The sequence below is a fragment of the Lontra canadensis genome, unplaced genomic scaffold (assembly GCF_010015895.1).
Source record: "Lontra canadensis isolate GAN:19392208 unplaced genomic scaffold, GSC_riverotter_1.0 scaffold1, whole genome shotgun sequence".
Lineage (NCBI taxonomy): Eukaryota > Metazoa > Chordata > Mammalia > Carnivora > Mustelidae > Lontra > Lontra canadensis.
In genome coordinates this window covers 87608822-87620987 of record NW_022630995.1, presented here as the reverse complement: position 1 = coordinate 87620987, position 12166 = coordinate 87608822, and the positions used below count along the sequence as shown (strand labels likewise).

The 12166-nt window shown below is 42.1% G+C and overlaps 1 protein-coding gene across 2 annotated transcripts in view; it reads right to left on the bottom strand.

Moving 5' to 3' along the window:
• PRDM5 (PR/SET domain 5) overlaps nt 1–12097 on the bottom strand; it is a 216089-nt gene extending 203992 nt beyond the window's left edge. The window contains exon 1 of one of the 2 annotated variants that reach the window (XM_032858594.1): nt 11717–12097. In XM_032858594.1, the coding sequence (XP_032714485.1) occupies nt 11717–11809 (93 nt within the window). In that variant the 5' untranslated portion in view covers nt 11810–12097. The remainder of the gene's footprint in view (nt 1–11716) is intronic. The other variant, XM_032858584.1, reaches the window with a different exon arrangement.
• Between the last annotated feature and the right edge of the window lie 69 nt (nt 12098–12166).

The following is a 12166-nucleotide window of genomic DNA, read 5'->3' as shown; positions in this document are numbered from 1 at the left end:
CTGCCTCTACACCTTAAAGAACTGGAGAATCAACAACAAATTAAACCAACTCCACACATAAAAAGGGACATAATCAAGATTAGAGCAGAGATCAATGAGGTAGAAACTAGAGATACAGTAGAACGTATCAATGAAACTAGAAGCTGGTTTTTTCAAAGAATCAATAAGATCGATAAACCATTGGCCACACTAATCCAAAAGAAATGAGAGAGAGCTCAAATTAATAAAATTATGAATGAAAAGGGAGAGATCACAACTAACACCAAGGAAGTAGAAACAATCACCAGAAGTTATTATCAACAGTTATATGCCAATAAGTTAAGCAACCTAGAAGAAATGGATGCATTCCTGGGAAACTATAAACTCCCAAAATTGAACCAGGAAGAAATTGACAACCTGAATAGACCGATATCTAGTAACGGGATTGAAGCAGTGATCAAAAACCTCCCAAAACACAAGAGCCCAGGATCTGACGGATTCCCTGGGGAATTCTACCAAACTTTCAAAGAAGAAATAATGCCTATTCTCCTGAAGCTGCTTCAAAAAACTGAAGCAGAAGGAAAACTTCCAGACTCTTTTTATGAAGCCAGCATTACCCTGATCCCCAAACCAGACAAAGACCCTACCAAAAAGGAGAATTTCAGACTAGTATCACTGATGAATATGAATGCCAAGATTCTCAACAAGAACCTAGCAAACAGGATCCAACAGCACATTAAAAAGATTATCCATCATGACCAGGCGGGATTCATCCCTGGGTTACAAGGATGGTTCAACATTCGCAAATCAATCAATGTGATAGAACAAATCAGTAAGAGAAGAGAGAAGAACCACATGGTCCTCTCAACTGATGCAGAAAAAGCATTTGACAAAATCCAGCATCCGTTCCTGATTAAAACGCTTCAAAGTATAGGGATATAGGGAACATTCCTGAACTTCATAAACTCTATCTATGAAAGACCCACAGCAAATATCATCCTCAAAGGGAAAAAGCTCACAGCCTTTCTGTTGAGATCGGGAACACGACAAGGATGCCCACTCTCACCACTCTTGTTCAACATAGTATTAGAAGTCCTAGCAACAGCAATCAGACAACAAAGAGAAATAAAAGGTTTCCAAATTGGCAATGAAGAAGTCAAACTCTCTCTCTTCACAGATGACAGGATACTTTATATGGAAAACCCAAAAGACTCCACCCCCAAACTACTAGAACTCATACAGCAATTCAGTAATGTGGCAGGATACAAAGTCAATGTACAGAAATCAGTGGCTTCCTTATACACTAACAATGAACATACAGAGAGGGAAATTAGAGAATTTATTCCATTTACTATAGCACCAAGAACCATAAGATACCTGGGAATAAACCTAACCAAAGAGGTAAAGGATCTGTACTCAAGGAACTACGGAACACTCATGAAAGAAATTGAAGAAGACACAAAAAGATGGAAGACCATTCCATGCTCTTGGATCGGAAGAATAAACATTGTTAAAATGTCTATACTGCCTAAGAGCAATCTATACTTTTAATGCCATTCCGATCAAAATTCCACCGGTATTTTTCAAAGAGCTGGAGCAAATAATCCTAAAATTTGTATGGAATCAGAAGAGACCCCGAATAGCTAAGGAAATGCTGAAAAACAAAAATAAAACTGGCAGTATCACATTACCTGATTTCAAGCTTTACTACAAAGCTGTGATCACCAAGACAGCATGGTACTGGCATAAAAACAAACACACAGACCAGTGGAACAGAGTAGAGAGCCCAGATATGGACCCTCAACTCTATGGTCAAATAATCTTCGACAAAGCAGAAAAAAATATACAGTGGAAAAAAGACAGTCTCTTCAATAACTGGTGCTGGGAAAATTGGACAGCTATATGTAGAAGAATGAAACTCGACCATTCTCTTACACCGTACACACAAAGATAAACTCAAAATGGATAAAAGACCTCAACGTGAGACAGGAATCAATCAGAATCCTAGAGGAGAACATAAACAGTAACCTCTTCGATATCAGCCACAGCAACTTCTTTCAAGATATGTCTCCAAAGGCAAAAGAAACAAAAGCGAAAATGAACTTTTGGGACTTCATCAAGATCAAAAGCTTCTGCACAGCAAAGGAAACAGTCAACAAAACAAAGAGGCAACCCACAGAATGGGAGAAGATATTTGCAAATGACAGAACAGACAAAAGGCTGATATCCAGGATCTATAAAGAACTTCTCAAATTCAACACACACAAAACAGATAATCATATCAAAAAATGGGCAGAAGATATGAACAGACACTTCTCCAATGAAGACATACAAATGGCTATCAGACACATGAAAAAATGTTCATCATCAATAGCCATCAGGGAGATTCAAATTAAAACCACATTGAGATACCACCTTACACCAGTTAGAATGGCCAAAATTAGCAAGACAGGAAACAACGTGTGTTGGAGAGGATGTGGAGAAAGGGGAACCCTCTTACACTATTGGTGGGAATGCAAGTTGGTGCAGCCACTTTGGAGAACAGTGTGGAGATTCCTTAAGAAGTTAAAAATAGAGGGGCACCTGGGTGGCTCAGTGGGTTAAACCCTCTGCCTTGGCTCAGGTCATGATCCCAGGGTCCTGGGATCGAGCCCCACATTGGGCTCTCTGCTCAGCGGGGAGACTGCTTCCCTCCTCTCTCTCTGCCTGCCTCTCTGTCTACTTGTGATCTCTCTCTGTCAAAGAAATAAATTTTAAAAAAGAAAAAAAAAAAAAGAAATTAAAAATAGGGCTTCCCTATGACCCTGCAATTGCACTACTGGGTATTTACCCCAAAGATACAGATGTAGTAAAAAGAAGGGCCATCTGTGCCCCAATGTTTATAGCAGCAATGGCCACGGTCGCCAAACTGTGGAAAGAACTGAGATACCCTTCAACGGACAAATGGATAAGGAAGATGTGGTCCATATACACTATGGAGTATTATGCCTCCATCAGAAAGGATGAATACCCAACTTTTGTAGCAACATGGATGGACTGGAAGAGATTATGCTGAGTGAAATAAGTCAAGCAGAGTCAGTCAAGTATCATATGGTTTCACTTATTTGTGGAGCATAACAAATAACATGAAGGAAGTTGAGGTAAATTGGAAGGGGAAGTGAACCATGAAAGACTATGGACTCTGAAAAACAATCTGAGGGTTTTGAAGGGGCGGGGGGTGGGAGGTTGGGGGAGCCAGGTGGTGGGTATTAGGGAGGGCATGTATTGCATGGAGCACTGGGTGTGGTCCAAAAACAATGAATTCTGTTATGCTGAAAAGAAATAAAATAAAATAAAATAAAATAAAATAAAATCCTTAGACTCATCTTCGATCCTTCCCATTCCGTCTCCCTCACTCATCAGCATATTCTGTGACTGCTATCTTCAAACTACCCTCCCAGAACAGGCACTATCTTGGTCTAAGCCACCATCTTCTCTCATCCAGATCACTGCAACAGAATCCTAGCAAGTCTTGCAGGTACACACTTGCCCTGTGGCCCGCTATTCTCAACCTAGCAGTCAGAGGGACCCTGATAAACTCAAGCCAGATCATGTCACTCCTCTACTCAAAGGCCTGCAGTGGCTCCCTGTTTTCACTCAAAGAAAAGTTGACATCGTCACGATGGCTGAAAGTAAGAAACGTGGCTTAGTATACTTCCCTTCACTAATTCTCTGACCTCCCCCCTAGTACGTGGTCTCTGCTCACTCCCTTCCAGCCTCATTGGCCTCACTGGCCTCCTTGTCCACAACAAGCAAAATCCCACCTCAGGGCCTTTGCTCTGGCTGCTGCCTAGAATGCACTTCCCCTAGAAGTTCTCTTTCCTCCCATCCTCTAAGTCACTAACCAAACCTCCCTTGCTTAGTGAGGACTCACCGGACCACCTATTCATACTAACATCCCCAAACCCACAAACATGCACTCTGCCAAGTCTTCCATACCTGGCTCTACCTTTTCTTTTTTCCATAGCACTTATCACATTGTAACTTAGTATAAAATTCATCTAATATGTTCGCTGTTTAGTTTCTGCCTCTTCTCAGTAGAATGCAGGCTCCACAAGAGCCATAATTTCTATTTTGTCCACTACTGTACTCATAATGAACAGTACAGACTTTGATCACAAATAACTAAGTAAAATACAATCTGCATAAATGGAAATTATGGCATACTGAGAGCATAAAATATATTCAGTCATTAAAAATAATAAATTACAGCCAAAGTAGATGATTTGAAGGGACTCCCATAAGATACTATTGAAGGGGAAATGCTCCATGATGAAATCAGTTTACTCTTTTCTCATTTTTGTTCAAAACACAAAAAATGTCCTCATTTTGTAAAAAAAAAAAAAAAATAGTAATTTTTTCAAAGTGTACAAGTGGATGTGTGTCCATATTGTGTTTTATGAGCATGGACAAAGTTTATCAGTATAGAGGAAAAAGAACTTTTTTTCAGTGAGAAGGATATATGGAATGATCTGAGTTCAAATTCTGATTAATCCACTTATTATTGATACAACCTTTCTCAAAATCCGTTCCCTCAACTATAAAACAAGGATAATAATGGCCACTTTGTAGGCTTGTTGTAGGACTTGCATATGAACTGTGGGACGCATTCGGTGACTGTGGGGTCAGTCATTCCCCCTTCTGTCACTAGCAACTAGGTCCGTGCCTAACAACATCAGATGCTCAATAAATATTCGTTGAAAAAATTAACAGTTGCTATTATTATCACATACAACAAAACAAAATATGAAGTTTCTGAGAAAAAAAAAAACAGTTTAAGTGGATTAGTTACACAGTTTAAAATCTATAATAACACCAGGGAATATAAAGCTGCACTGAGTCACTATCCTAGAGTGTCAGTGTGCAAACATAAAAAAGAGATAGCACATATGGCAGGCATCAATGGTGATGATTTTCCCACTGATTATGTTTCCAGATTAGTTATCATCAGACACCAGGAAATCTAAGCAAACGTTCATTGGCAGAATTTTAGCCCTAGCATAAAGATCCATTGTTTCCTCACTAGCTTCACCTTCCAAGCTGATCAACAAAACACTTTATTCCACAAAATCCAGTCTCTTTATATTAACATTTATGCATGGTGATTTTTCCTCTATGCTTTTACTTATTTTTCTTTTCAGGGTACCTCTCCCATATGTTTTTCTGGTACCTCTCTCCCATATGTTTTTCTAACTCTACACAACTTGCGCTTTTATTTTCCCGCTTATTTTCTTTTCATAAACTCAGATTTGAACCTTTCTTTCAGGTATTTTTCACGGGTTTGACCTCACTAAATGTCTTTACTGCAAATCCCTCAAAGAGAAGCAAGGTGTTTGCCTTGATTTGCAAGAGAGGGAGTTGGCATTATGGAAGGCACAGGAGCTTGAGAGGAAGCTGTTAGCTGCAAGGCTCCCTACAAAGCTTCTCTGGGCTTCGGTGTCATTATTTGTAAAATAAGAATGGATAAATTTAATTACTTCTGAAGTTCTTTTTCTACTTCTATGAATATACTTTTTCCTCTCCCTTATAAGGGAACCACTCATCCAGGTTTTATTGCAAGAATGACAATTTCAAAGATCTTCTTCAGAATCAATACTGAAAAGAGGCAATAGAACATTCATCAATGTGGCAGATTTGCAATGGGTACTTGTTATCAGGACCAGTATGTGGGGAAGGACCCATTCACTAGCCATCATATAATGTTCCACATAAACTAGGCAAGGAACAATTATACTTTGGAGCCCAAGTTGGATAAAAATGGCTCACCAAAAATGTTTACATTCTCATCCCCAGAATCTGTATGGTACTTTACCTGATAAAAAGAGACTGTGCAGATGTAATTACATTAGGGATCTTGAGATGGGGAGATTACCCTGAATTACCTGGGTCTGCCGATCTAACTATTTGGTCCTTGTAAGAGAAGCAAGAAGCGTCAGAGTCAGAGAAGGAAATATGACCACAAAACCAGAGGTCAGAATGATATGGGTAAAGGAATGAGCACAGGAACGTGGGCAGCCTCTGGAAAACTGCAGAAGACAAGGAGGTAGACTCTAGAGCCTCCAGGAGGTATCAGCTCTGCCCACTCGTTTTAGATTTATATTTTCCAGAACCATAAGATAATAAACTTGTATTGCTTTAAGCCACGAAATGTGTGATAATTTGTCACAGTAGTAACAGGAAACTCATACCCCTCACTGTTAATAAATTTTGCCCTGAAAAGTAGCTGTGTATAAAATCCCAGGATATCTGGACAAAGTTTGAACTAGGAACCTACATTTGTCCATGAGAAAGGCAAAGTAGAGTGGGACACTGCCCTAGGGTTCATGGGCACAGGATGCCACTTAGGAGCCACTTGGGCAATAAAGCACAAGGTTGAGAGGGAATGGGGCCAGGAACAGTACTACCCCAGTGGGGCCAATTCACTACAGATGGTGTAGAAATAGGCCTCGGCAATACTCTTTACTGCTTCTTCTGGAACTGGGGGACAAAAAATCTGGGAGAGACATAATTTTATTTCATTTAGACTTAGTTATTTCCTTTTCAGCTTCAGCTTTCCTGCTAGTCTTTGGTTCTTTTTAAAAATACAAACCCAGGGGCGCCTGGGTGGCTCAGTGGGTTAAGGCCTCTGCCTTCGGCTCAGGTCGTAATCCCAGGGTCCTGGGATCAAGCCCCGCATCATCATCGGGCTCTCTGCTCAGCAGGGAGCCTGCTTCCCCCCAACCCCTGCCTGCCTCTCTGCCTACTTGTGATCTCTGTCAAATAAATAAATAAAATCTTTTAAAAATAAATAAATAAAAATACAAACCCAGCTCAGCTTGGGCAAGTTAAAGAACTTCTAGATAGAAGGGAAAATAACTACATATCTGATCAGGTAAGGCTTTAAGCCTGCTAGTAAAGAATGAATTGGAAAGGAAAAAAACTTTTCAAGGTCAGCCTAAAGACAAATGCAAAATTTCTGACAAAAAGTAATGATCCAGCAAGTATTTAATCTGCAAAATGGGGATAAGAATAAACCTTCGAAGACCATTGTACAATAAAATGAGAAAACGTATACAAGTACACAGTGAGCAGAAAACCCAGACTTCATAAGGGGTGATTGTGTGCGACCCTTTCAGGCTGCCACAGTTTCCAAGACGGTACTTCAGTGGAAATGTTTCAACAACTCCTCTTGTCTGCAATACAGTCTGTCACAAGGGTTACTAGCCCTTTACACACCACTTCTGTTTTACTCCCAACAAGTCTACCTACAAACTGTTCAACTCCATCCAAATGGATTAAGAGCACAAAATCTGATCAGACTCACAGCAATCAGTAGATCATGGGTCCACCTCTTAGTCTGGTGTCACCCAGGTAATACTGGAGGAGTCACACCAACAGATGTGTGACGTTAAAATGCTCAGTAATACAGATATTTTAACAATAATAATTTGACTGACCCCAAGAAATTCAACCCCTCCATGAAGCCCTCTTTGATTCTCTCTGCATTTTCTGATCACTTTACTGTAATGATGAAGCGGCAGGGGGGTGGGGGGTAGGTCTCTCCTTCCGAACTTTTGCAGCACCTCTTACCCACAGTTTCACACCTCATTTGGTTGACTAACATAGCGCCAGTGAGATGGGATGGAAACTATTTCCTTCACTGTCTCCTTGACCAGACTAAAAACTACTCTGATTCAGCAATTCCATTGCCTGATACAATGTCTGGGAGAATCAATCCAGAGAAACAGGCTGAAATTATCGTAATAATCTTCATGATAATTTGCACTTTTTACTTGTTTACTGCTTATCTCCCTGCACAAGAAAAAAAGTTCCTTGTGGAAGAAGACCATATCTGTCTTGCTCACCTGTGTACCCTCAGAGCCTAGCATAGTGCCTGCTACATATGAATGGCTAAAGGACTAAGTCTGAGAAGAAAAACCAACTGCCTGCAACAGACCTAAAGGAAAGGAAGACTGGCAGTACTGTATTTCCTGCCTTAATCCTTTCCATAAAATCAGAGAATTTGAGAGCTTGAAGGAACCTGGTGGTTCACCTTTCCACATTTTGGGTTCCAAGCATGTCAACCACCACCACCCACTGATTAATCTCATTAGCCATGAGGGGAAATAAATAATGGTCATGATATAAAAAATGTAATGTCATAAGGTATTTGTTTGCTTAACTTTTTTTGTATGTATATTTAATGTATTACTTTTGAGTAATAATATTAATTTTAATCTGTACAGTACTTTAAAATCTAAAATTCCACATCTTCATTGAAGTATTAAAACTGCTCATGAGGGGCACCTGGGTGGCTCAGTGGGTTAAAGCCTCTGCCTTCGGCTCAGGTCTTGGTCCCAGGGTCCTGGGATTGAGCCCCGCATGTGGCTCCCTGCTCAGCAGGGAGCCTGCTTCCTCCTCCTCTCTCTCTCTGCCTGCCTCTCTGCCTACTTGTAATCTCTGTCAAACCAATAAATAAAATCTTTTTTAAAAAATTATTAAAAAAAAAAACTGTGCTCATGAGATAACACATAAGAGACACTTAGAACGGGGTCTGGCACATGGCAGGCAAAAATATCCACCCTATCCTCATCATTAGCACCGCAATGTATATAACCATGAAGAAACTCAGGTGTCCTTCTTCTACTCAAGGGCCTTCCAACAGTCTCATCCATTCTTTCTCCAAGGACAGTTCATGGCTTACACAGAAATCGCTACCAAAGGACCTTCTCCTCATCTAACCTCTAATTTTTATAATGGCAAGAAAAGGAAAGAGATCCTTTCCTTTTCACTTTATTGTCACTATGCAGAATTTCTACCAAAAAAAAAAAAAAAAAGAAAGAAAGAAAAAAGAAAAAAAGAAAGAGAGAGAAAGAGAACACAAGAGAGGCAGCAGGCCTGCAAAAAAAAAAAAAAAAAAAAAAAAAAAAAGGCCAAAAAAAAAAAAAAAAAAAAAAAAAAAGATAATGGCCAAAGAAAAACCTAGTAGGACTGAGGTGGAGCCAGGACATTAGGTGATTCTGCTGCAGGGAACCCACTCTAGGAATCACTACAAAAAAGGGGGGAGGACGTGGATGAAAAAAAGGATTAAGGGGTCCCGTTGTTAAGGACATCTCAAATGGACCTGATCAATATAGTGAGAGTGGAGTATCTAGAAAGATCAGTACCAGTCTGGATTAGATTCTCTGAATTTGAAATCAATAGATGACTTGCATTGCAATTATTTTTTTTTAATAGAAATGTTATATGAGATTATGTGTTAAAATGTGACAAAAATTTGTAAATTCCAATGCGTATATATATATATATATAAAACGTGATATATTCCAAAATTATTTAGAATAGAAAATATGAAAACTTTAAAGTAAGGTCTTTAATTTAACTGCTGAAATACTGTCTTCTCAGGCTCCTTGATCCTTGATTTATGGCCAGTAGGCCTATTAAAGGTAACTTGGAAAATATTTAAGAATCAAGAAACTACATGCAAACAGGTAAGGGATGCATGTCCATTCAGCTTCAGGCTGACCACTCAGGTAAAATCTATTCCTCAGCTTCAGCATGGACCTTGGCCTTTGGAAGGTAAAGGAGCTAAAGCCTAACTCCAGGTCGTTTCTGGCATCAGTGAACCTGTCCATGATCAATAACCTTATGACTGAGTATCCTGTGATCATAACTAAATTATGTCACTACTAGTATGTCATCTGAATTCAATGCAAACATCTACATATTCATCTTAAATATAAGTAAGCATTCTGGATTAAAATCTCTATGTGTTCTATAAGTTGAAGTTACAAGAGCCAGATAAAGATAAGTGTCTATTTAGTACTGCAATAATAAAACAGAATAATATATGGTGATTTTGGAAGCAGTTCATTCTATACACAAAATAATTTTAAAACTTCCAAATAATCAAGTACATGGAAAAATTAGTTGAATTCATAAACGTATCAAAAGAAAGTACATTGGCCAGCTGTTTCTAAAAAACTTGAAAGTAATATAAGACAAAAACTAGGGATTATGTAATAATTCTAATAGCTGTATAACTTTTTAATTATAACTATTAATAACAATAAATAAAATAAGAACTGTGTTTAAGAACTGTGTTTGCTTTTTAAGTAGTACACTTAGACCTGAGACCTTCAAGAAAACCCATCTGGGAGTTTTCATATTCTGTGAGAAAAGATTAAAAGCAGAATTTCAACTTCTACTTTGAAAGAATGTTGACTCTGACATTTTCTTCTTTGGCAAAAACACCTATTCATAGGTTTATCTCAAATTCAGATAAAGTGTTTATTCCTGGTTTTCACCTTTGAGCATTCGTCCAAACTCCCATTTGTAAAGGTAAATATGGGGTTTGCTTTTTCCACTCTTATCCTAGGAGACACTTATAGGTCATGTTGTCAAGGAAGTCCCACAGCACCTGTCGATCTTCTTCCCCCTGCTCTTCAGGTGAGGGGGTGGACGGAGATTTATACCCAGAGGAAAGGCACCCTAGTGTCTGAGTGCATTCTGTGAACCTCTTGCGAGCATACCTTTCCTAAACAAGCCTGCTCTTGCCGCCAAACTTCCATTTTTCAAAATCCCTGTTGCGGGGAGAGGGCGGGAGAGGGCCCAAGGAGGGAGTACCCGGCAGGGATAGATCTTAAAAGAACATGAGCTTTTGTAACCAGAAGCCATGGATTTGAGGCCTAACTCACTAACTCGGCAGGATATTCAACCTTGCAGTACTTCTGTTTTTTCATCTCTTACACGAGGATTACTGTTCTCAAGGGAGTTGCAGGGGTGACGTTACTTAATGTAGGTCAAGTTCCAAGTACTGACCTTGGCCCAAAGTATCTGCTCAATAAACGGTGGCTCTCACTACCCTGAGCATTTCACCACTGCCTTCGTGGTTCCAAATTTTACATATTCTGTGACGCAGCTGTAACACAGGTCTCATCAACTCCAAAGGTCTGGAATTTTCCAGCAATCTCTCCTCCTAGGCCTTTGCTTTCAACATCCAACATTTCCTGGCCTTTTCCGTATGTACAGTGCAACGTGCCTGCCTTGCTCATTTGCCGCTAAATTTCTGGAAGGAGCGATCTAGCAAGAGAAAATCCTAAGGCAGAGAAAAAAAGATGAGAGTCTAAGATTGTCTCGTTGGCACCTCCCAGAATCCACAAAACACATTCTGAAAGGAGGAAAAGCAGTTCTGCATGCCTGAATGAGATCCTAAGGCCTGTGCAGAACTGCGCTCCGGGCGCCGCCTCCAATCCCTACAGGGAGAGCGGGGCGCTTCTGGCCACATTTCCTCATCCTAAAGGAAGAAAAGCGGCGACGGGGCTGTGTGCGCGCCTAGGAAGACACCCGCCCACGCGCGGCTCCGCCAACGCAAAGACGCAGCTCCCTCCCTGAACCGAGGAAGAGGGAGGCTCCATCCGGACTCACTTCCTGCAGGGGAAAGGAAAGACATCTTGCCGCAGGGCGGCCCACGGCAGTTCCGCCCCCGAACCAGCCGGCCGCTGAGCGCGCCCCGCAGGCACTTACGTGGCGCAGCCCTCTCGGGAGGCGCGGGCAGGCAAAGGCCTCCCAGCCAGCCTGGGCCTCCCCGCGGGACCCCTGGCCAACCCCGGCTAAGGGCGGCGCCCGCGGAGCCCCCGGCCTGGCGGAGGGGCGACCCCGGGAGGCGCACAGAGCGCGGCAGGAGCAGGGGCGCGCAGGCTGCCACCGGGTCACCCACCTTTCTCACTCTGCGGGCCGTGTAGAGCCCCATCCCGTCCTGAACCCGGGAGGACTTCAGGGAGAACCTGTCCGGCACGTACATGCCCAGCATTTTCCCGGCCGCGGCGGCCGCCGCCGCCTCGCTCAGCACCAGCTCCCTGCGCCCGGGCGGCGACACATCGAAATTTGGGGTGCTGGGTGGAGGGGAGAGGCCGGCGGGAAAGGAGGAAATGGAGTTTTCCTCCCAGAATCCCCACCTCCCCAGCGATTCCAGGATCCCCCGCGGCTCAGCCCCTCCTAGTCCCGGGTCTGGCTCAACCCGGAGCCGCGGCGGCCGCTGCTGCCATTGCTGCCGCGGGGGCGCGGGGGGCGCGGGCTGGGGCGCTGCGGGCGCAGAGACGCCGCGCGCTGATTGGCCCGAAGTTGGCGGCTCGGACCCGCGCCGGGAGCGGAGCTGACCTCGGGGCCT